This window comes from Vombatus ursinus, unplaced genomic scaffold (assembly GCF_900497805.2).
Source record: "Vombatus ursinus unplaced genomic scaffold, bare-nosed wombat genome assembly UNPS02014774.1, whole genome shotgun sequence".
In the NCBI taxonomy this organism is placed as follows: Eukaryota; Metazoa; Chordata; class Mammalia; order Diprotodontia; family Vombatidae; genus Vombatus; species Vombatus ursinus.
The window spans coordinates 18,981,335-19,006,049 of NW_020954552.1; the positions used below are offsets into that span (position 1 = coordinate 18,981,335).

The 24,715-nt window shown below is 40.8% G+C and overlaps 1 protein-coding gene across 1 annotated transcript in view; it reads right to left on the minus strand.

Annotated features, from left to right (window-relative positions):
- The window catches only part of MRPS27 (mitochondrial ribosomal protein S27), a 135,913-nt gene that overhangs the window by 105,868 nt on the left and 5,330 nt on the right, over positions 1-24,715 (minus strand). The window contains exon 2 of the mRNA XM_027864227.1: positions 19,719-19,796. Coding sequence (XP_027720028.1) covers positions 19,719-19,796 — 78 coding nt within the window. The remainder of the gene's footprint in view (positions 1-19,718; positions 19,797-24,715) is intronic.

The window sequence follows — 24,715 nt, forward strand, 5'->3', positions numbered from 1 at the left end:
TGATTTGTTAAAGGCCATAAGTAGGAAGTAGAGGTAGGATTCAAACTCTGACTCCAAACCCATCTTTTTTCTCTCTACCCTTCTGTGTCTGAAGGTTCCTGGATACCGTAATGTGATAACTGTAATAAAGCGTAAAGAGACCACAGGGTGGCACATCGTGGAATTTGTGAACTGAAAGTCTAAAGAGGACAAAACGGACAGGATTATTTGTTCTGAGCTGATACTATTGTTGTGTTGTTTGTCTCCGCCCCCCACTGAAGAAAAGCAATTGAGGGTAACTGGCTAGTGCAGTGGCTACAGCACTGGTTCTGGAGTCAGGAGGACCTGAGTCCAAATGTCACCTCAGACACTTACTTTGTGTGACTCTAGGCAAGTCATTTAACCCTGACTGTTGAAAGAGAGAGGGAGAGAGGGAGGGAGGGAGGAAGGCACAGAGAGAGGGAGAAAGGAAGGGAAGGAGAGAGGAAAGGAGATAGAGAGGAAGGGAGGGAGAAGGGGGGGAAGAGAGAGAAAGAAAGAAAGAAAGAAAGAGAAAAGCAATTACAGATGATCTAAAACATCCCCAGAAGTAAATGGTGGAAGCTGGAAAAGCTTACACAGTCAAACTTGGAACACAGATTTTGTGTGTGTGTATGTGCCAGAAGCTTTAAAACAAACTGATCTGATAATGGAAAATTTGGAAACAGTCTTAGGCAGCTACATACTAATTGGAGTGAGAAGTCAGAAGGATGACCCACACAAGGCAAAGCCACAATCACCTCCAGGAGTGGCAGCAGATGGCAAACAGGAAGGCTTAGAGGGGAACAGATGTCAGAGAGATGGTGAATGCTGCACTGACAGAAGTAGGGAAAGGTTCAGGAAGCCTCCATCATGCCTCAAGAGTAAGAGGTGGAAAACTAACTCAGCAAGCAAAAGGTCTCCAAAGCCGAAATGTTACAGTAATACTTGAATCTCATCCCATGGAATGAAACCAGCGTTCTTGTTTTCAGCTCTGAATTCAAATCAGCCTGTGGTTAACATCCTACTAATCAAAGGCTGCTACAATGAACTAACATTATTACAATACCTCGTTCCATATGAAAAGACTATTTCTCTATGTCCCAGTTAGGTGGCTCAGTGGATAGAGTGCTGGGCCTGGAATCAGGAAGATTCATCTTCATGAGTTCAAATCCAGTCTCAGACACTAGCTGTGTGACCCTGGGCAAGTCACTTTACCCTGTTTGCCTCAGTTTCCTCATCTATAAAATGAGCTGGAGAAGGAAATGGCAAACCACTCCAGTATTTCTATCAAGAAAAGCCCATAAGGGGTCATGAAGAGTAGGACATAAATGAAAACGACTAAACAACAGTCAGAAATGTCCTACCCATAGCTCATACTAATACAGTTCTGCTGATATGCTACAGAAAATTCTGTTTAAAGGAGAACTACCTTTTTTATTTTATGTTTTTTTTTTGGCTAGACAATGGGGTTAAGTGACTTGCCCAGGGTCACACAGCTAGTAAGTGCTATGTGTTTGATGCTGGATTTGAACTCAGGTCCTCCTGAATCCAGGGCCGGTGCTCTATCCACTGCACCACCTAGCTGCCCCACGAACTGTTATTTTTTAAAAGTGCTTTAGAAAATCCAATTGATTTACCAAATCTCTTAATAAAAATACTGCATGCAAAGGACATATTAATGTGTTCAAATAATTATGTAATATATAATATATTATATATAACATATATGACATATCTAATTATATATAATAACAACATGTTAATACTGTTAACAGAATGATATCTTTTTCAAGATGCTGTACTGATGTTTTTTGAAGTTTTATAAATTCAAGATTTCAAAGTTGGCTAATGTTTCTGACCTAGTGGGGGCTGGAAGATAACATAGCCTTGGTCAGGTCAGGTTGGAGGTAAACTGTAAAGGCTGAAGATAACTGAAAATACCTATCAAAGCTAAACAAGTGAAGTATTATGATTAAATAATAGCTTTTTGAAGGGACTTCAGGTAGTTTCTGTCCTTTAAGATGTGAAAATGTCATTTTAATCTGAAAAGCACTCTCCAATTTAAGAGTCAACCAATTAATTAACATACATTTATTAAGCAGCTACTAAATGCCAGCACAGTCAGTCACCATCAACCCATGGACTAAAAGTCAGGAAGTGTTCTTTACTAAAAGAAAACAAAACAAATGTGTAAACCCCTCTAAAACTCTGCATTTATGCCATGTGTTTACAAGCTGTTTCATGGTTGTTACAGTATTTTTCCCCTCATAATTCTATGAGTTAGGCAGAACAGGTGATATTAATTCCCATTTTAGAGTTGAGGAATCTGAAATTCAGTGACGTTAAATGACTAGTCCAAGGTCACACAGGTAATTCAATAAACAAATATTAAGTGCCTACTATGTGCCAGGCAATGTGTTAAGGTAGTGCAGTGATTTGAACCGTAGTCTTTTAACCCCTAGGACTGTATCTTACAAATTCTAACACTCTTAAAAAAAAATTATAATTTTTACAGATATCTTTTGTATTCATATCACCTACATTTCCCAATTTCTCTCTCTCTCTCCCTCCTTGCAGTGGATATTTCTGAGTATAGAGAGTTCAGTCACTGTTTTAGAAAAATTCCAAATGGCTTTCCAGAAAGGTTGGCCCAGTTCACAGTTCTCCCCTACCTCCCCTGAAGAGAAAGGTTATGTGACCTACCTCAGTCAGGCAGACTAAGTCTGGTGCCTTAACCGCTACCCTACACTGCCTCTTTTTAGTATGACAGCTAGCATTTCCTATCACCTTAAGGTTTGCTAAGTACCTTGCCAATATTATCTCATTTGATCCTCACAACTGGAAGGTAGGTTGTTCAGTGGTGTCTGACTCTTTGTGACTCCATGGACCACCACACACCAATACTGCCCATGGGGTTTTTGGTGAAGATACCGGAGTGCTTTGCCATTTCTTTCTCCAATGGAATAAGGCAAACACAGGTTAAGTGACTTGCCCAGAGCACAGAACTCTTAAGCATCTGAGGTCAGATCTGAACTCAATTCTTCCTGACTCCAGGCCCAGCACTCTATCTACTAAGCCATCAAGTGCCTCCAGGGCTATTATTATCCCCACTTTACAGATGACAAAACTGGGGCAGAGAGAAGTTAGATGACTTGTCCAGAGTGAAACATCTGGTAAGTTTCTGAGACAAAATCTGAACTCAGGTCTTCCCTGTTTCCAAGTTCGGCATTCTTTAAACTTAACCACTAGCAGTATTATTATCTAAAACAGTAGTAAAACATTCCTGTTCTGAGTATATACTCATCTCCCACCACTGCATTCATTATTTACAAATATAACATAGAATGAATGCTTTATGCAAACAAAAATTCTTAAAAAAACACCTTCTTTGTAGTGCAGCAAGAGGTCTCCATTTTGATAAAATCCAAATCCAAGTAGTAACTGTGATGGCTTTTTGAGCTCATCATAGTGGGATTTGATCTATATTTGTCTAAATAGGTCCTAAGGAAAGCCCAGCAATCCTTCCTGATGTCAAGGGCTATCAATGGTCTGGGGTTGTTGTGTTTCTGCTTGAATTCTGGTAAGGAGCTGCCAAAGCACTGTCCTGTTGGAATGGCATGAAAGGACATACATGCTCCACATAATGTCGCTTCAACCAATGTTCTATCACAATATGGTCATTTAATTAATTGTAATCAAACCCCACCTTATTTCCAGTAACCCTGCTAGAAAACCATTCAACTCATCACAGTGCCTGGTACAGAGTAAACACTGAATGCATGCCATTTTCTTCATTCATCATTGGATCTAGAGTCAGGAAGACTTGAGTTTGAGTCCTGCCTCAGACATTACTAGCTGTTTGACCCCCTGGCAAGTCCCTATGGCACCTACCCCCCAGCACTGCTATGAGGATTAAATATGTAAAGTTCTTTGCAAGCTTTAAAGCGCTATATAAATGCTATTATTACTTTTATTATTGTTGTTGTTTCTAACAGCTATCAAGGAATGATGCTTCATCTGGTCTCATGTTTTCAATGAGCCAGGTAACAGTGCTGGGGCCTCCAATGCCTACATGCTGCCTTCTTTCTCACTTCCATACGATAACCATGAAGCTGGACCAAAATAAGTTGTCCCCATCTTCTCTCTTCTCAGACTCCTCTCTGCTGTTGGGTGCTGGGGAACCATTACCACCTTTTCCTTTTCTTCTGAAATGTCAGTACCTAGAGGTCAGTACCCCCTCCCCCCCAAAAAAACCTTCTTAAACTACTACACAGATATTTCCCCTTCCTTCATTCCTTGGTTTCAGGGAGAAATGATCAATAACTTTTATTATTACTGTTATATTTATCATTAGTTAAACATAGGGGCAGCTAGGTAGCACAGTAGGTAGAGTCCTAGGCCTGAAGTCAGGAAGACTCATTTTTCTGACTTCAAATCGGGCCTCAGACAACTAATACCTGTGTGACCCTCGGCAAATAATTTAACTTTGACTGCCTCCAAAAATTTTAAATGTTATTAATATTTATCATATTATTTACTATTTATTATAACATTAATTATTAACATGGCACCTGATAGATATGATTATGGCACTGTAACAAGCATTTGACTCTTTATGTAGATGATAGGAAAAACAGCTCCTGCTCAGAAAAAGTGTGAGGGTAGAAATAATACTGGATTTGGGAATCGAAGAGATTGGATTTTACTTCTGCTTCTTCTGCTAGCTAGCTATGTGACCTCGGGCAAATAATTTTGCCCGAGAGTTCTATTTCCTCATCTGTAAAACATGGAGGTTGGACTGGATTAAGGGTTCTTAATCTGGGGCTTGTTAATTAAAAAAAAATTGATTAGTTTCTGCATAATTCATTTTCTTTCTAATCCTTTGTATTTGTATATTTAAAAATATTTTTCTGAGAAGGGTCTACAAGCTTCATCAGACTGCCAAAGGGTCAAACACAAAAAAAACACAGTTTAATACACACAAAAACAGAAGAACCCTGGCCTACATGACTTCTAAGGCTCCCTTCAGTTCTGATGTTCTAGGATTCTCAAGAATCTTATGCTCTAAAGGAGGAAAAGGTAATCATCTGTGGCACCAGCACCTGACAAGTACTGAAAGCCTTCTGCCACCATGTCTCCATGAGAGGCCCTGCTTTCTTCTCTCTTCCCTTGTTTCTTTTCCCATCTCATTTTCCTGCATCTCTTTTACCAAGCCTCCTGTCTCACAGTGACAAACCTAGGCCTTGCTTAGCCCCTTGGGAGCTCTCAGGCTTGAATTGTTGATCCCAATGCAATGTCCCTAAAATTAGGAGTCAAACTGACACATACTTCTATCTGCTCCTTAGAACAACATCTGCAGGCCAACCTACTCCTCTCCTTCCTTAAGGATTTTACAGCCACCTGTATCAACTAAAAGAAAAATTGTTTGGAGTCTTCTTTCAGCCTTCCGGGTCAGCCTTAATTTGCTTTCACATAATCATTATCTCCCCCAACCTTCCTTTCATAGCCAATTAGCCATTAGCAGCAATCCTGGCTCAGGGTCTTTTTTTGGGAGGTGTTTTGTGAAGCCAGACAGGAAAAGCTTGAAAAATGCTGACCTAAAGGGAAAGATAAGAGGATGAAAAGGCAAATTTCAAAGCATCTAAATAATTCTCAGCCAGCAAGAAAATGCAATAACTTACATTATGCATGCAGCCACAGGCAGTTCCAAAAGGTTTATATTCTGCTATAAATCCTGTCTCCCTTTGTGAATTCCAAAAGGGTTTACAGAATCTATGCTATAATTCAGAACTTCATAATAAACTGCCTTATATTGTTGGTTTCATATGGGGTACACTTGTCTCTCTAGCTAGAGTATAAGTTCCTTGAGGGCAGGCTTTCTTTGAATCCTTCTTAGCACCTAGCACAGTGCTGGGCATGTAGCAGGTTCATTCTACTTGCACTCTGGCTGTCATCTTTGTCTCCTTCCCACCAGAACCTTGAACTCTGCCCCTGGGATGCTGGGCTCTGAGCAGGGGGCTTTCACCTCAGCTTGTCTCCAACAAGGCATCCGTGCCACTTTCCAGGCCCCACTTCCAAACCTTCCTATTCTCCTCTCCTCTCCAGTTCCCTTATATATGTTGTCTTCCCCTATTAGAATGCAAGCTCTCTGAGGGCAGGGACTGTCTTGACTGCTTGCATTTGTATCCTCAGTCCTTGGCACATAGTAAGTGCTTAATAAACATTCCAACTATCTATCGATCTTAATAGATAGGTATTCACTAACTAATTAAACCATAAATATTTTGGAGTGGTAATATTCTTGGGTAGACCACATATTCAGGATTCCATAAGTTTATAAACCTCCATCAAACACTTACTGTGATGCCTCCTTATGTCATGCAAACCACCCCAGGTCCTCAAATGCCATGACAGCAGAGTTATATATAAGTAGGTGCTACTAAGCTAGGAAGGCCTCAAGAACTGGACCAGTGATGGGCTGTATGTATATGACCAAGTTCAGTCTCACTAAATCCAGAGAAGATGGCCAGAAGGTTATTTTTTTCAGTCACAATAGCTCCTAAATCCTACTGCAAATACAGGAGTTCAATTCAACAACAACTATTTCTTAATGATCTATGTGTAAGGCACCATCCTGGATGCTAGATTTAGATATACAAAAATGAAACTGTTCTTTCCCTCAAAGAGCTTACGTTCTACAGCGAGGGAGGGAGGGAAGAGGAGGAGGAGAGAAGAACAAGCATTTATTAAGTACCTATGATCATTGAATGGGTGTTGCCTCAATCAAACTGAGACCTAGTAAAGACCTAGCTTAAAAAGGCCAAGGTCTCCCACTGCATCCAGGGCCATCTCCAGTCATCCTGATCTATATCTTGCCACTGGACCCAGATGGCTCCCGAGGAGAAAGTGAGGCTGGTGACCTTACATAGCCATCCCTCACTTAGATCCAATTCACCTGCAGGTCATGGCATCTCCTTCCTGATGTCATGGTCTTCTTTGAGAACAAAAGACAAACAACAACAGGTGCCAAGCACTGTACTTTACAAATATTACCTCATTTTATCCCCACGACAGCCATAGGAGAGAGGTATTGCTGTTATCCCCATTTTATAGTTGAGGAAATCAAAGCAGACAGAGGTTAAGTGATCTGGCCAGGGTCACACAGCTAGTAAGTCTAGATTTGAACTTGGGTCTTCCTGACTTCAGGTCCAGCACCCTATCCCCCAGAGCACTTAACTGCCTTGACACCTAATATGTATATAGACAAATACAATGGATATACAGAATAAAACATGATAATTTCAAGAAGGAGAGAGTATTAATGTCTGATACCATCTGGAAAGGTCTCATCAAAGGACACACCTGAGAGGTGTTTTGAAGGAAGTGAGGACTTCCTGGAGATGATGGTGAGGTATTCCTGGCCTATGCAGAGGCCCAGAGATGGAATACTGTGTATGGGAAATAGCAAATAGGTCAGTTTGCCTGTAGTAAAGAGGGCACCAAGGGCAGTAATAAATAATAAGGCTGGAAAGGGGTGTGTGTTGTAGTCTAGTAACTATACTAATAAAATCTAGAGCCCTTTAAGACCAAATGTGGTGAAGACAAGTAATATTCACTTTCTCTTGGGGGCAAGGGGTAGGGAGTTATTTAAACACACACACACACACACACACACACACACTAAAATTAAAGAAAAAATAACATCATTAATCAAAAATCCTAAATAAAATATTTTGCTTCTTGGATCAGTTGCTGAGGTTTAATTCAAGAAGTTTGCTTTGTTTGTCTTAATTCCCTCCTGGCAAGGCTGACTCCAGGAAAAACTGTGAAGTAGGCGAAGGATACCCACTCTCTCTCTTTCCTTCCCCAGACTACCCCACCAGAAATCACCCTGGGTGTCTGAACTTCTCTTCTAGAGAAGGCAGTGGAGTGGGTAGAGCATTGGGCTTGGAGTCAGGAAGACCTGAGTTCATATTCTGCCTGCCTCAGATACTTACTAGGTGCACTTAATCTGCACCTCAGTTTCCTCAACTGTAAAAAGGGGGTAATATTACCAAGCACCTACCTCCCAGTATTGTTGTGAAGGTCAAATGAGATAATATTTGTATAGCACTTAGCACAGTGCCTGGCACATAATATACACTTAACAAATGCTTATTTTATTCCTTCCTTCTTCCCCTATATCATCTACTCTCCCAGAAAAAAAAATGTATTTGTCACCTTATGGTTCTGCTTTCTATTCAAGGAGAATGGTTACTAATATTTTAATTCAAGTTCTTTCGGGGGCTTCCCAGAGAAAACTATTTTCCATTAAATTAAATAACAATGTATTTAGAGGCAGCATGACACAATGGGTAGGGAAAGGCTCGGTCAGGAAGACCCCAGTTAAAGTTCTGCCTCTGCCATAGACTAGTTGTCTGACCAAGTCACTGATCCAGTTAGGCCACATGGCTTCAAGAGTAAATTTACAGAAGAGCTCCTGATCCCTACTGGCAGAGGGAGTTTCCTTACGGGGAGTCCTCTAAACTAATAAGATCACAGATCCAAACCCCCAAAAAAAGCACTAAGTAGCTACAGGGCAGACCACTCTAGGGGTGGGGTGAGGGAGAAAAAGCTGTCCTTAACCTCAAGGACCTCAGTCCAGTAGGAGATCTGACACATTAATCAATAGTTAGAGTTCTGTAGTGCATGACAAATACATTAAAAAGGTGCAAACATAGTTCTATATCAGGTCCAAATGTGAGATTAATAAAAACTAGAAGGTGGGGGGAGGAGAGATTCAGAAAGATAGAAGTGACATATTGAGTTGGCATTTATTTATGTATCAGTTTATCTATTTATTTTGGGGAGGCAAAGGAAGTTAAGTGACTTGCCCAGGGTTACACAGCTAGTAAGCATCTGAGGCCGGATTTAAACTCAGGCCCTTCCTGACTCCAAGGCAGGTGCTCTATCCACTGTGTCACCTAGCTGCCCCCGAGTTGGTCTTTATAGGTAGGAATTCAATCAGTGGGGGAAAGGGTCATTTCTGGGTCCCTTGGCCCTGACTGTAAAGTTTTTATCTTACCTGGCCAACGCCCAGGCTTTCCCACTCTATACTTAAATGCCTTCGTCAGCTCTCCCATCTTCCGTTGTAAGCTCCCCTGCATGTACTATCTCCCCTCACTTAGAGGGAACCCTCTTGCTTGTTTATCTTTGTTTCCCAGCACTTAGCACAGTTCATTGCACGTAGTAAGTACTTAATCAATGGGCTATCTACCCACTCATCTATCCATCCAACTGTGCACCCATCTGTCTACCTATAGGTCTATCTATCCATCCAGTCTGCCTGCCTATCTCTTTATCTGCCATCTCTACCTATACATCCATCTATCCATTCATCCACTAGCACTGGGAACAGCCTAATCAAAGGCAGGAAAGCTGGAAAGTACAGGACATGTAGCAAGGAGATGGTTAATAGTTCATTTGTCAGGAACAGAATACGTGAAGGGTAGTAACGTATGTCAGGGAAGGAAAGGGAATACGCATACATTAAGTACCTACTATTTGCCAGGCACTATATTAGGTACTTTACAAACAATTTCATTTGATAGGTAGGGTACCACTAGCTTGTGGAAGGCCAGATTAAGAGATATGAAGTTTTAATCAACAAACAACAGGAATCCACTGAATAGTTTCAAACATTGGAATGTGCCATTTAGAACTACACACGACAAAGAATAATAAGTATGTCAGCAGTATGAAGGCACCACCAATCAATCAACAAGCATTTATTAAATACCTACCTACTATGTGCTAGGCACTGGTTTAACCCAAGGGAAAGCCTCAGATGGCAGAATTGCCACAGACAGGAAGTTATTTGTAGGTGTGTATGGCACCTGCATATACACTAAAGGACCTACTGATCAGCACACAGAAATGCAGACCTAGGTGAGGATGATCCTGAGGTCACGGGTGACTAGCACTGAGGTCCCCAACCTCTCCCTATATTTTCCAAAAGCCAATTAAATCACTAACAAGTCTGTATCAAGTTGCCACAGGAACTGCTGCCTCCACTGGGAAAGAAAACAGCATTTCCTCTGCAGATCAGCTAACCGGTCCCTCCCTGGAGCTGTACGCTCATTATGCAGGGGTGGACCACCCACAAACAGTACCCCCCCTTGCCTCTCTCCTATGTCACTGCTAACTCTAATGCGGATGGTGTGAGTGAGGACCTCCCATCTCACCCGTCTGTCCCAGCCAATGAGCCAGGCGGCATCCAACACCTCACAGTCCTCTAGGTCACAACGGTCCAATCACAGCCCGCCACAAACCAGGAGTGGTCCTGCCCCCGCATCCCCAGAAGGTTTGTACTGATTTCTCCCTAGCAAACCAGTGATTGGTGGCTGATGGGTGGAATTCTTCTGCAAGACCCACACTGCCACCTACTGCCCACACAACAGAGCTGGCAGCCCAGCCTACTGAGGACACTCCTTAACCTACCAGGGAATAAGAGACTCGTACACCCTGGTCAATCAAAGGCAAAACTTTAAGCCACGATATTTTGAACAGGTAATCTGCAGAAGAGGGAATGAGTAGAAGTTGCAAAAAAGCCAATTTGAGCTTGACTTAAGGAAAAAGCTGAGCTGTCCAAAATGGGAACTGGCTACCTGTGGTGTTAGTAAAATCTCCATCAGGTCTTCAAGGGGAAGCCAAATGACCACTTTGGCGGCATGGTGTAGAGGGGGTTCCTGGGTTAGATGGCCTCTGAGGTCCCTTTCAGCTCAGAGATTCAGTGACTCTCACCAAAGCAGTCTCAGCATTTTGCTGTTTATTAATTCCTATCTGCTCATTCCACAATGCCTAATAAAGCTCCCTGTGAACTGGCTTTACTTCCTCATTCTATGGTCCCAGCTGACATTCAAATACAGAAAACCATTTCTTCTGACTTCAGATACTCCTTGACATGGTACAGGAAAAAAAATTGAAGATGGAGGTGAGGGAAGGGAAGAATATGAATTACTATCACATAAAAATGAACAGAAAAGGCAGGAAAAGGATAGAAGAGACCACAGTATATTATGTAGAACTTATCTGGTGTATGTGTGTGCATATTTGTATTTTTATAGATATAAATATATATATATGTAAAATGAAGACTTTATATACTAAAGCAATGAAAATGTATTTATTAAGTGTTTACTCTGTACCAGGCACTGTGCTAAGTGTTTTACTAATATTATCTCTACTGATCTTCATAACAACCCTGGGAGATAGGTGCTATTATTATCTTCATCTTACAGTTGAAGAAACTGAGGCAAACAGAGATTAAGTGACTTCCCAAAGGTCAAAGAGCTGATAAGTGTCTGAGGCCAAATTTGAACTCAAATCTTCCTGACTCCAGTCCCAATGCTTAACCACTGAGTCATCTAGCTACATGTAGAGGAATGGTAGCCAGGGAAATGTTCTTTGATCTGAGGAGTCACAAGGATGGTGAATTGATCTATAGTGGGTCAATCCTTTCCCCAAGTAATGGTATTATTGATTTGATCACTGAGCCCACATTAAGAAGTGGAAATGGGGACAAAGGAGTGACCAACCAGTAATACTAAACAGGGACCCTCGGGGGCAGGGAGATAACAGATTGGCCTTGGATGGACAGTTGGAAGGCTTGTAAAGGTGAAGCATGTTCTGGGGTCTTGGGTTAGCTTGTAGATGCAGAGGGTTACAGGGGCTGGTTTGCCCTCATTCAGTCATCAATCAAATAGGCTGGGCCCTGGGGTGGGACCTCCAAAGATGAGTGGAAAAATGTATATATATCTACACACACAAAGGAGAAGAGAATCACAATTCACTGTATAGAAAACATAGTATAAGTTATATCTGCATGTGTGTAGATATATTTATACATATGTACATAACAAAATGTGTTCTACATGGTACATATGTGTAAATCAACACATGCCACACACACACACACACACACACACACACACACACACACGTTTTGTGTGATACAGTCTGGTTCTCTTTTCTCCTCTTCTGTCCCCTACTCTCTTCATTTGGCTGGGCCTGCGACCCTATTCAAAGGGAGGCACTTTTAATTTAAGGTCTTTATAATCCCATGGTTTTTTTTAAGCATGCATGTAAACCCAGGGAATGAGAGCAGTCTAAAAATGAGCAGATGTCAGAAAGCCAGACGCTTTAGAGTTTCAATCGATCCAGGATGTCATCAACATGGATACTTCCCCGAGTAGTACAAATCCCAACCAACCCCTCTTCTCAACCATGTTCTTTCACAGACCCTTCACAGAGACTGAGGACATCCTCATGGGTCTTTTTACATTTCATGGGCACTCGGGCTGTCCATCTATTAATTACCCTTCACTCTTGTGGCATGATTAGCCCACCTTCTTTTCCAATCATAACACTTTTTTTGGGAGGGAGGGAGGAGGGAGATTGAGTCTCCCTGTCTTACCCAGGATAGAAGTATCGTTGCTACTCACAAGTCCGATTCTGATACTAATTGGCATAGAAGCTTTAACCTGATCCATTTTTTTTGAACCTGCACTGGTTTGTTCTGTCATTCCGTACTGCCTAAGTGGTATCAGGTACATCCTATCACCTCTCTGGGCCTTAGTTTCCTCATCAGTAAAATAAGGCAAGTTGGGGTTGTGGTAGGGGTCCTTTCCAGCTGTAAATCAAATATCCTAGGGCCTCTGAGATTCTTAAAGATTCCTAATGGCATAATCTGTGTGATGCAAATAACTTCAAAGTTAGCTGTTTCTGCATACAGTGGTTTTCCACAGAAAGGGAGACAGAAAAAATTCAATTTATTTGAGTACTATTGGCTGATTTTCTTGTTAGCAGGTGCCCAATTTCTATTACAGCTCTGCTGACCTATTTTAGAAACATCTCCGCTCCAAATATTCACAGGGACTATTTGTGCCCGACCTGTGGTAGAACATTCCAAGTTCGTATTGGTCTGATCAGCCACAGTCGCACTCGGACACACTGTACCTTGACCCCAACATAGTGATGTCACTTTGGCCCTCTTCAAGAACGAAGGACAGTTAACCAACCATTTAAGGTCCTGCATTTAGGTAGTTTCAGCTCTGCCACTGACTTACTCTTCAATCTTGGGTCCCATCTGTGACTTTACGGGTATAGAAAGTTCCAGGTATGGAATTTTCTCTACTGATTCAGATTACCACCTGATCTGTCATTTAAAGAGTTTTAGACCGTCTCCTAGAGCACTGAGAAGTTAAGTGACTTGTGCAGGGTCCCACAGACACTATGTGTCACAGGCAGAACTTGAGCTCAGGTCTTCCTGAGTTAGACTGGAAGCTCCTTGAGGGCAGGGTTTCTCTTTTGCCTTTTTTTTTTTAAATCTTCAGTGCTTAGCATAGCGCCTGGCATATAGTAGGTGCTTAATAAAGGTTTATGGATTAATTATTGATTGATTCCTAACTCCAGGGCCAGCTCTCTACCCATTATGCCATGCTGTCTCTCATTGTCAATTTTAAGCAAGTCAAGCTCTTTTATCATAACTTTTATTTCAAATCACTATATAGTTTTTGACTAGCTAAGAAGACCAAGGACAAAGAGGCCTCCCTATCCTCAGTGCTCAACTTCCTTACTTTAAAACAAACAAACAAACAAAAACTGGGAAAGAGGGCTTGGTAGCACATAAAGGGCACAAAAAAGTCTGTAAAAAGGATCAGAGGCCCCTGTCACCAAGGACATCACAGTTCCTGACCTCCGACCTATAAAATAATACTTGCTCCTGTTAATCTGGTTGATATCTTACTTGTATATTGAATGGAGCAACTGGATCACTGAAGGCTGTTTTATAGATACTTTGAGTTCTTTAGGGGAAAATGTTAATAATTATGTTGGCAACCCATAAGGTGCAGTGGATAAAGGGCTGGGCTTGGAGTCAGGAAGATCTGAGTTCAAATCCAGCCTCAGACTCTTACCAGCTGTGTGACCCTGGCCAAGTCACTTAACCTCTGCCTTGGTTTCTTCATCTGTAAAATGGGGGTCATAATAGCACCTACCTCCTAGTGTTGTTGAGGGGATGAAAAGGGATAATAATTTAAAGGGCTAAGGACAGTGCCTAACACATAGCAAGCACGCGATAAATGTTGTTGTTCAAAAAGTGTGTATGGGGGCCAATCTTGTTTTTTAAATAGAGATGAGGTAATGGACCATTTTCTGTCCTTGGGGAAGTGGGAAGATGATGGGTACAGGATGATGCACGAACTCTCAGACATGGTTGCTGCATCAAGGGATTTTGCTTAACTGTTTTTCTTGGTTAGAAGGGGGTCCTAACTGAGTAAGCTTCATAGGCAAGATAATATTTAGAAATGAATGTGATCTAAAAACAAAGAGTATCAATGAAACTTTAAAAAACATAAACTGAAAAAAATAAAAAATAAAAAAATAAAAAAACATAAACTGAAGGGCAGCTAGGTAGCACAGTGGATAGAGCACTGGCCCTGGAGTCAGGAGGACCTGAGTTCAAATCCCGCCTCTGCCATATAACAGTCACTAGCTGTGTGACCCTGGGCAAGTCACTTAACCCCACTGACTAGTCAAAAAAAACCAAAACCATAAACTGAGCACCTATTATGGAGTGACTAGTTACATTAAAAAGAATTTGTACTGTGATCCTTTCATATATATAAAAATCTTTAAAAAAAATAGATCACTGATATTTGAAAGAGAAGCTGAGATGGGTAAAAAGCACAAAAACCTTAAACTCTCAGCAAAAGTGTCAGAAGTGAGTCAATTAAAGCTTAATCAGAAATCAAGATGAAGCACCTCCAAAATGTTTAAGACAATAAAATGATTTGAGGTACAAATATTTTATCTTCATTCAGCTATGGTTTTATAAGAATGACTGACTATGCTAACACCAGAAAAGCCAATGTCTGCTAGCTAATCAATTCATGAACTAGCATTTAGTCAACTCCTACGTGGCAAACACTTCACCAAATACCTAGGATGCAAAGTCAGAAATTAAACAGTCCCTCCCCTCAAGGAGCTTACATTCTAGTCAGAGAACTATTACTTCCCATATGGAGTTTTTGAAGGCTAAGAAGGCCTCCATGCTCAACTTCCCTCACATAAAAACAAACAAACAAACAAAAAAAAGATACAAGACCCTGGAGAAGATGAGGAGTGTCAAAATGTCCTGGCTCTGTAGTCAGAGGACCTGGATTCACATCTCGTCTTGCTTGCTTATTTACCTGTATAACCTTGGGTAAATCAGGTTTCCTCAGTTTCCTTATCTGTGAAATGAGGAAGTTGTAGACAATAGCCTCTGCCATCCCTTCTCAAACTAGATCTATTGATCCTAAACAATGGGAGATCCCCCTCTAGTTTAAATGTTACAGACACATGATATCCAAAAGAGCAAATGAAACTGTCCCTTCAGATACCTGTTTCAGATAGGTCTCTTCAATAGTCTTAGTGTGGTTTTTAAAATATGTTCAGTGGAAATCTAAAGTGCCACAAAACTCCCCACCTAGGGAGTCTTTGGAAGAAACTGTTGTGATGATATCAGCATGGTGGCCATGGTGAATGTGTGGGCCATATTTAATGTGGGGGCTACCTCCCAAAACCCACTCCAACACTCTAATCTGGGTTGTGGTAAAGCTAGCTTTAATGGAGAATGGATTGTTAAATTTTCAGTGTAAGCAATGACAGTTTAGAAATACCCATTTTTGTATAGCCTGAGAGTTAAGAATGCTGTTTGGGGCGGGGTTTGTTGTTGTTGCTGTTGCATTTCTAAATACAATAAAACTTTATTTAAAAATGTAAAAACCATTCTTAGCTCACCAGACTGTATAAGGGCCTAAACTTTCCAGAACCCTGCTGGAGATTTAAGAAAGTGTTAACAACGCAAATTAAACTTAAAAGCATGTGTGCATACATTTTTTCCCCACAGAGATCCTGGTGTTAAAGTTCACCATCACATCCCTGTATTGCTAAGGTAGAAATTTTAGGAAATGAAGTCATCCCCAGATTGAGGCAACTGCTGCTACTGCTACTATTACTTCTTTGAATATATAAAGCAATTAAATTGCTTTTAATTGTAAATTAAAGTTTACAAAGTTCTTCACATCCATTATGTCATTTAAGCCTCACAAGACCCCTGAATCCAATCAACAACAAACATTTATTAAGCATTTACTTATGTGCCTTGGACTAAGAATACAAAAAGGGGCAAAAACACAAAAATACCTGCTCTCCAGGAGAGAGACAACAGGTAAAGAATACATACCTGCAGATGGAAGGAAGTTAACCTTAGGGGGGGAAGGCTTGGGTAAGTGAAGGTGGGGGACATCAGAAAAGGCCTCCTGTGGCAGGTAGCATTTAAGCTACTATACTAAGGAAGCCAGGGACATATGCCAAAATGTAAAGGTGAGGAGGGAGACCATTCCAGGCATAGAAGACAGCCAATGCAAAGACAAGGAGATGGAAAGCTGGATTGTTACACTGAAGGAACAACAAGCAGGCTAGCATTGGCATCATTAGATCAACAGAGTGAATGGTAAGGGGTAAAGCATGAGGGGCATTGTAAAGACAGGAAGGGGCCTGGTTGTGAAGAGCCTTAAATGCAAAATAATGGACTTGATATTTGATCCTGGACATGACAGGAGTTTACTGAGCAGAAGAATGCCAAGGACAAGACTTACACTTCAAGAAAATCATAACAGCAGCTGTATGGAGGATGACTTGGAAGGAGGTAAGACTAGAGGCAGAGAGGCTAATTGGAAAGCAATTACAACAGTCCAAGTGAGAGGTGATGAACTAGGGCACGAACTAGGATTTTTTCCCCCTTCTCTCTCTATATTTATTTTGTTTGCAACTTCATCTACTCTCATGACTTAGATCATCCCTAGGCCAAAAAGTCATGAATATCTGGCTATCTGACCTGCATAAAACCAAGTTTATCCTTCTCCCTAAGACTTGTTTCTTATTCTGACCTAAGTATTTCTGTCCATAGTGTTACTATCTACTCAGCCTTCCATTTTTTGAAACCTTGGTTGTATCTCTGAATATCCTCATCTTATCTCCTTCCCATTGGAAAATCTGATGGAGGCCTTCATTATTTCCCATATGGTCTGTCTGAACAGCCTAACAGGTCTTCCTAGCTCTAATTTCTTCTCTCCCTGCTGTCCCTCACACTGCTCCTGCCACAACGATGTTATGACTAGACCCAGGCAAGTCACTCCTTTGCTCAAAACCCTTCCGTGACTTCCTAGTGCCTACTAAAAGAAGTTCAAATTCTTCCTCTTGGCATTCAAGGCTATCCACAACGTGGTACCACCCAACCCTTCTGGTCTACTGTTCACCTTGACGTATTTGATATGTTTGCTCTTTCTCCCTCCCTCTGTGCCACTGCAGATGCTGTTCCATAGCAACAAGCACTCATTACTCAATTACGATGTATGCTAAGCATTAAGCATTTCCCCAGGCCTGAAGTGCAGCTGTCTCCGTTTTTGCTCACTGAGCTCATACCTGTTCTTCTAAAGCTCTACTCAAAAGCCTCTTCTTCCACAAAGCTTCCCTTAATCCCTCTCAGTCCCCTCTGATATCTCACAAAGGATTTTTGTTCTTGCTTACCACATATTCTATTTATCGGGGTATTTCTGTCCTATCCACTGACTAGTCTGAGAGTTCCACAGGGGATAAGGTCTGTATCTTAGCTAAAGTGCTTAAGTGTTTATTAGACTGCCAAACCCATGATATAGAGATAACAAATTTATACCATTTATATTTTTGTTTTGACACCAGGTTCTTAGGACCCCTCCCAAACCTCTGCCACCTCTTCTGACTTAAATGGATTTCATACCTTGATCTTTTTTCAATGTAGGTCTCTTCATCCTGTCCTTTTGTTGGTCTCTTTAAAACTCTTCCCTGGTCTTTCTTCTATATCCATCTTTTATCTACATATAGCCTTCTTCTTTAATCTAGCTGGAAGGTATTGACTGATATCAAACAGGATCCAGCTTTGAAGAGGCCAGCCAAGGCTGGAGAGTTATTGCTCTGTTAGAGGCGAGGTGGGCAGGGAGGGGAGGACGGGAGCAAATATCGTTTCTTTATACCGGAGAGCTGGCCCTTGGAACCAAGGAAGACCTGGATTCCAGGGCCACCTCTGACACACAACAACTGTGACTCTAGGCAAGGCCTCCAACATCTCTGTGTTCTGATAAATCCTCTAAGACTATAAATTGCAAAGAAGGTGCTGACAAGGGGAGGAGATTTCTACATTTGGGAGTTCTCTGTATCAATGAAGTCACAGGCGTCATCCCTATTTTATCATGAGGATACTGTGCACTCCTAATGCCCCAACACAGGCCTGTGAAAGCCTACACCTCTGGAGAAAATTCAGCTGAATATTTATTGGGAGATTATTTTTTTTCAATACTAAAAGAAGCCTAAAACTATGTTAAACATTAATTTAGAGAAAATAGAGTAGAAAAATCACATAACAACAAAAAAATTCCAATAGTTTCATAAGGTTATCCCTGGGCTAAGAGAAGCAATGAGGTATGGTGGGTGGAGTTGGTTTTAGAGCCTAGAAACCTGAATTCCAGTCCTGCCTGACACATACTGGCTGTGTGAACCTAGGGAGATCACTCAACGTCTCAGTGCTCTAGGAAACTACTTAAGATTCCAAATTACGGAAAAGGTGACAACCTTCACAGTAGATGGAGTTTCTTCACAACCAGTGAAATCACAAGCCCAGTCCCTTCCCCCTAACCTCTGGCTATTTGCTTTATCTTATTGATGTTAGGGGAATTGTACATGAAAGGTCAGGGAACACCAACAGACTGGAGTATCTAGATTTTTATTAAGCCATTTTTTTCCAGGACCTCACTAAACAATGGCTCCTGCCTGAAACATGATCAGACATGAAGGAAGAGGGGGTTGGTATAATTAGCATCCCACCGCACCGCAGGTGAAATATTTTCTCCTCTAAATGGCTTTGGTGAAACTGTAGCTATAGCATTATTCTCAGAAGTGGGACCTTTCAGCTCGATGCAGAATAAAGGCCCATGATGAGTTCTGAAGAAAGCATCAAGATGAGCTGAGAGCATGAAGAGGTTGACAATGAAAAGAAGGATGAAAGAAGTGTGAAATCTACTTAAGTCAGTGGAGACAGCAAAGGCTTTGTGGGGAGGGGGTGCCTGAAAATGAAGAACAAAAGATATAGAAATCTGGGGGTAAATTTATGCTTCGCAATGGAAGCCTGCAAAACATGGGTAGTCCATACACTCTAATTTTCTCCTCTAATTAATCTCCTCTATAGCAGCCTCCCCACCCTGGACAGAGATGCCTCACCCAGGCCCAATCTCAGGACAAATGAGTCCTAGGCATGCACAATTTTAGGAGGGGGCCAGCCTTGTTTACTTCGCACCAGGCTCCACTCTGTACTCTCTACCAATTGGTAGCCCTACCACTCCCAGCTCCCCCAATTAGAATGTAAGCTCCTTGAGGGCAGGGGCTGTCTTATTTGTTTGTATTTGTAACCCCAACACTTAGGACATAGCCTGGCACAAAATAAGCACTTAATATAAATGCTCTTCCCCCTCCTTCTCTCTCTCTCTCTCTCATCTATCTAATGAATATTTATACACCCGGACTAGTGAACTTGGGAGCATGGGCTTCCAAGCATTATTTCAAGTTCTTTAAAAAAGTGTCAAAAAATAACTCGCAAAACTTACCTAGATTACAAAGCTCTTTTTCTCTTGCTTCCCATTTTTGGTTATCCACATAAGCTGCGGAGAGCAGGCATCTTTTACCTAAGGGAAGAAAAGGACAGCTATCTCAGTAGGCTTCTTTATGTGGTAGATATCATTTCATATGCTTAGTTCTTTTTAAAACTATATTTTCCATTTACTTAACTGCATTTCTAAAGAATATGTTATTCGTGACTTCTAAGGAACGTTATTTATGATTAATATGGAAATGCGTTTGGCATGATTGCATATGTATAACCTATATCAAATTGCTTATCATCTTAGGAAGGGTGAAGTGAGGGAGGGGAGAAATTTTGGAACTCAAAATTTAAAAAAAAAATGAATGTTAAGGGGCAACTAGGTAGTAGAGCACTGGCCCTAGAGTCAGGAAAATCTGACTACAAATCTGACCTCAGAGGGCAGCTAGGTGGCACAGTGGATAGAGCACCAGCCCTGAAGTCAGGAGGACCTGAGTTCAAATCCGGCCTCAGACCAAACACTTGACACGTACTAGCTGGGTGACCTTGGGTAAGTCACTTAAACCCGATTGCCTCAAAAAAAAAATGTTAAAAATTGTCTTTATGTGTAATTGGGAAAAAATAAAATATTATTTTTAAAAAGAACACATGGTATTGCTGTTGTTCAATTGTGTCTGACTCTTTGTGACCCCATGTGATCACAAAACTCCATGGAGTTTTCTTCACAAAGATACCGGCATGGTTTGCCATTTCCTTCTCCAGTGTGTCCTCATTTTACAGATAAGGAACTGAGGCAAATAGGAGTTAAGTGACTTGTCCAGGGTCACACAGCTAGTAAGTATCTGAGACAGGATTTAAACTCAGATCTTTCTGATTCCAAGCCCAGTGCTCTATTCACTGCATCACCTAGCTAACCCAAGAATTTTAAAGCAATCACTCCAGTTCATTAAACAAACAAACAAAAAAAAAACCGCATTTAATAACAAATTAATACTGCTAACAGCGGATTCTGAGAGGTTCTGAGAATTTTACAGAATTTTCTGTAGAAGAAAAAATTTGAAATTTCTCCCCCTCAAAGTTCCAATATAGAAAATGCTTCTATTGGTTAACAACATAGACAAGACCTGAAACTGAATTATTGTACTACCTATAACACTTTTTAAAAAAGCGCTCTCATCATTATTTAGCTATTCCTAAAAGTACCCCATAATACAAGTCAGTAAATTTATCCCTATTTAACAGGTTCAGTTCAATTCAACAAACATTTATTAAGCTTCTATTTGTGTGAGGCACTGGGCTATAAAGACAAAGACAAGACAGCCCCTGCCTACCAGGAGTTCCCATTCTATGGGTGGCTCCCACTTGTACAAAGATAAGTAAATACAAGGTGGTTTTGGGGGGCAAAGTGGACTCGTAACTGAAAGCGGTGAAGAAAGGCTTCCAGGGGAAAGCTGCCTTGAAGATGGCTGAGGATTCTAAGAGGGGGTGGGAAGACTGAGGGAGGTTACCTGGGGAAGAGAGCAGCCTGACGTGGGGAGAATGCCACATTTGGGAAAACTAGTGTGTTGGTTGGCTAGAACTTTGAGGGGGTAAAGGGGAATTATAGGAAATATTCCTGGAAAGCCTAGCTAGAACCAGGGTGTAGAGGACTTTAAATGCCAGGCTGAGGAGTATGCATTTTATTTTAGGAGTAAAAGGAAATGCAAAAGCAAGAGAGTGCTAGTCAAGTTGGTCTATGCTTTACAAAGGGGATTCCTGCAGTTGGGCAAAAGATGGATTAGAGTGGGGAGATAGGAAGCAGATAAAGAAAGGAAGAAGTAAAATGGGAAATTTGGACAGGAATTCTTGATATATTCAAGCACAATATTGAGGTGCTTCTCTCTGCCTCCTTCCCTCCAAAAGCATAACACAATAAAATAACCCTCCCATTAGAGTCGGCTTTGATTAAATCCTTACTTGAATGATTCGTCTATTCCTAAGCTGTTAGATCTTTAACATTATGTAGGAAAACTTATGATGAAAACTGCTCTCTACCTTCAGAGAAAGAACTGATGGACTCTGAATGCAGATTTAAGCATTTTTAACGTTATTTGTCCTGTGTTCTTTTGCAAGACAGCTGATATGGAAATATATTTTGTACAACTTCATATATATAATCTATTTCAAACTGCTTGCCTTCTCAAGATGGGGTTGAGGGGAAGGAGGGAGAGAATTTGGAACTCAAAAATTTTTTTTAAATGTTAAAAAAAATTTTACATGTAATTGAGAAATATTTAATGAAATAAAAATACATTGGGGGGAAAATATATGTGTAGAAAAGTGGAGACAATTCAGAAAAGAACAAATCTTTACAAAGTGTTTGTAATTTGAGTTTATATTAGACATTTTCCAATAAATGATATTTAATTTCCTATAAATGATATTCATTTCCAGCTCACAAAAGTCTGTTAAACCATTAAAATATCTACAGTATAAAACCATATTATTATCACTTAATGATTTCTCAACATCATTTATAGTAACAGTGATTCTGTGCATTCCAAGCTTTAACCTTGCAAACTACAGGCATGACTGATTCCCGGAAGAATTCCAGAGTGCATTAATAAAAGAATGGTTAATAAACAAATAGAAAAGGGAAGTGAATATACAGAAAAGGAAATCATCATAAAAGGCTTAATCAAGAACAGGTCCCACACACTAACCTCATTTCTTCTATTGGCACTTTCTCAACATTTATCCTTCTCAACCTCTCTGTAGCATATGACATTTGGCCACCCTATCCTCCCAGATACACTAACCTCTAAGTTGTTGTGACACCTCCCGCCCCACCCCCTTCTCCTTCTACCTGATTTCACCTTCACTGTCTCCTTTGTGGGATCCCACTCTCACATTGGGTGAGCCCCAAAGGTTTTTTTTTTCTTTCCACATTCTTTCTCATAGAAACCTCAGAGATACATCCTTATTTGTATTTATGTATGTTACATTTTTATACATACATATTATCTCCCCAAAGAATTACAGTTCTCAGAAGGCAGGAACTGTTTCTGTATTCCCCTGCACCTATCACAGAGCTTGGTCTATAAGAGAATCTTAAAAAATGCTTATTGATTGACTGACAGGGTTACTAGATTACAGGATTGCTATGTAATTTATCTAAACGTCATCAAACTATTTGACAAAGTTTCTCATGCTACTCTCTTGGACAAAAAGGAGAGATGCAGGCTGAACAAATGTATAGTTAGGTAAATTCAGAAATGACTAAATGGTTGGAACCCCAAAAGTCATTAATGGTTTGATGCCAACTCTCCAGTCACATGCCTCAGAGATTTGTACGTGGCCCTGTGGTATTCAACATTTTTATCAGTGATTTGGATAAAAGCATAAATGTTATAGTTGTCACACTTTTGGGTAACACAAAGCTGAGAGCAGAAGTAAACAGGGGCAGGTAGGTGGTACAGTGGCCTGGAGTCAAGAAGAACTGAGTTCAAATCCATCCTCAGACACTTATTATCTGCGTGACCCTGAGCAAGTCACTTAACCCTGTTTGCCTCAGTTCCTCATCGGTAAAATGAACTGGAGAAGGAAATGGCAAACCATTCCAGTATCTTTGCCAAGAAAACCTCAGATGAGGTCACAAAGTGTCAGACAAGACTGAAAAGAACGAACGATGCTAGCAGCTAACACACTAGAGACAGAGACCCACTCCAAAAAATTCTCAACAGGATGAAGTTTGGGGTCAAAAGTCTTATATGTCGGTTCCAAAACTCAACCTAAGGATAAAATTGGTAGGGTTTACACGTGGATTGGGGCTATTACATAGCCAAACCATAGGCAGAAATGGTTGACAAGGTGGGGATAGCCTCCTAAAAAATGATACAAACTGGGGTGACTAACTTGACAAAAAGGAAATGATTTAATAATCTACATGGATATGAAAGGATAGCAAACATAAAAGGATTGTAATCAGTTGTTCTTCATGCCATATAAAGGCAAGACAAAAATTTAAGGAGGCATTTAAGTTTGACAAATTGAAGAAATTTCTGACAGTGTCAACTGATAAACACTGGAATAAGTTACCAAGAAAGGGAAGGAATTTTCTTTTTTCTGGAGGTCTTAAAAACAGAATACATTCTCAACTTTTTGAAATAGTTCAGATGAGAGAGTTTTAGTGGACTACAGACTCAAAATGAGTCAATGGTAAGATGTAACAGCCCCAAAAAGCTAATCTGATTTTGGGATGAATTAACATAAGTGTCTGGAACAAAGAAGGTGATACTCCTACTATCATGTTAAGACTTGGAAGGCAGGGAAAGGGAGAAAAATTTGGAACTCAAAATCTTACAAAAATGAATGCTCAAAAATTGTCTTGTCGTGTTACTGGAGGAAAAAGCAGTATTAAAAAAAAAAAAAAGGACTGCCTCTGGAGCGCAGTACTCATTTCTAGGGACCACTACATGGAAAGGGCATTAGTAAGCTAGAATGGGTCTAAAGGATGGCAGTGAGGGTGAGGAGAATGCTTGTTTAAAGGAACAGAAGACTCAGAAGGAAAGCTGATGAGTATTTCCAAGCACTTGAAGGGTGATACTATAGAGGAGAGATTAGGTTTGTTTCACTTAGATCCAGAGGACAAAACTGGGAACAAGGAATAAAATGTTCAGAGGCAGACTTAGGTTGTAAAGAAAAACTGACTAATGATTTGAATTATCCAAACGTAGGACAAACTGACTTATGGGCTGGTGAATTCCCTTCACTGGAGGTCATCAAGCAGAAAATGAATGAAAACTTGGTTGAGGATATTATAGGAGGAATTCCTGTGCAGGCATGAGTTGCATTAGATGTAATGACCTTTTGAGATTTCATCCAATTTTGAGATTCTTCGATTCTGCCAGCCAGTAAAGAACAGACTAGAAGACTTCTGAAGATCAGTCAATAAGAGGCAGCTAGGTGGCGCAGTAGATAGAGCATTGGCCCTGAGGTCAGGAGGAACTGAGTTCAAATCCGACC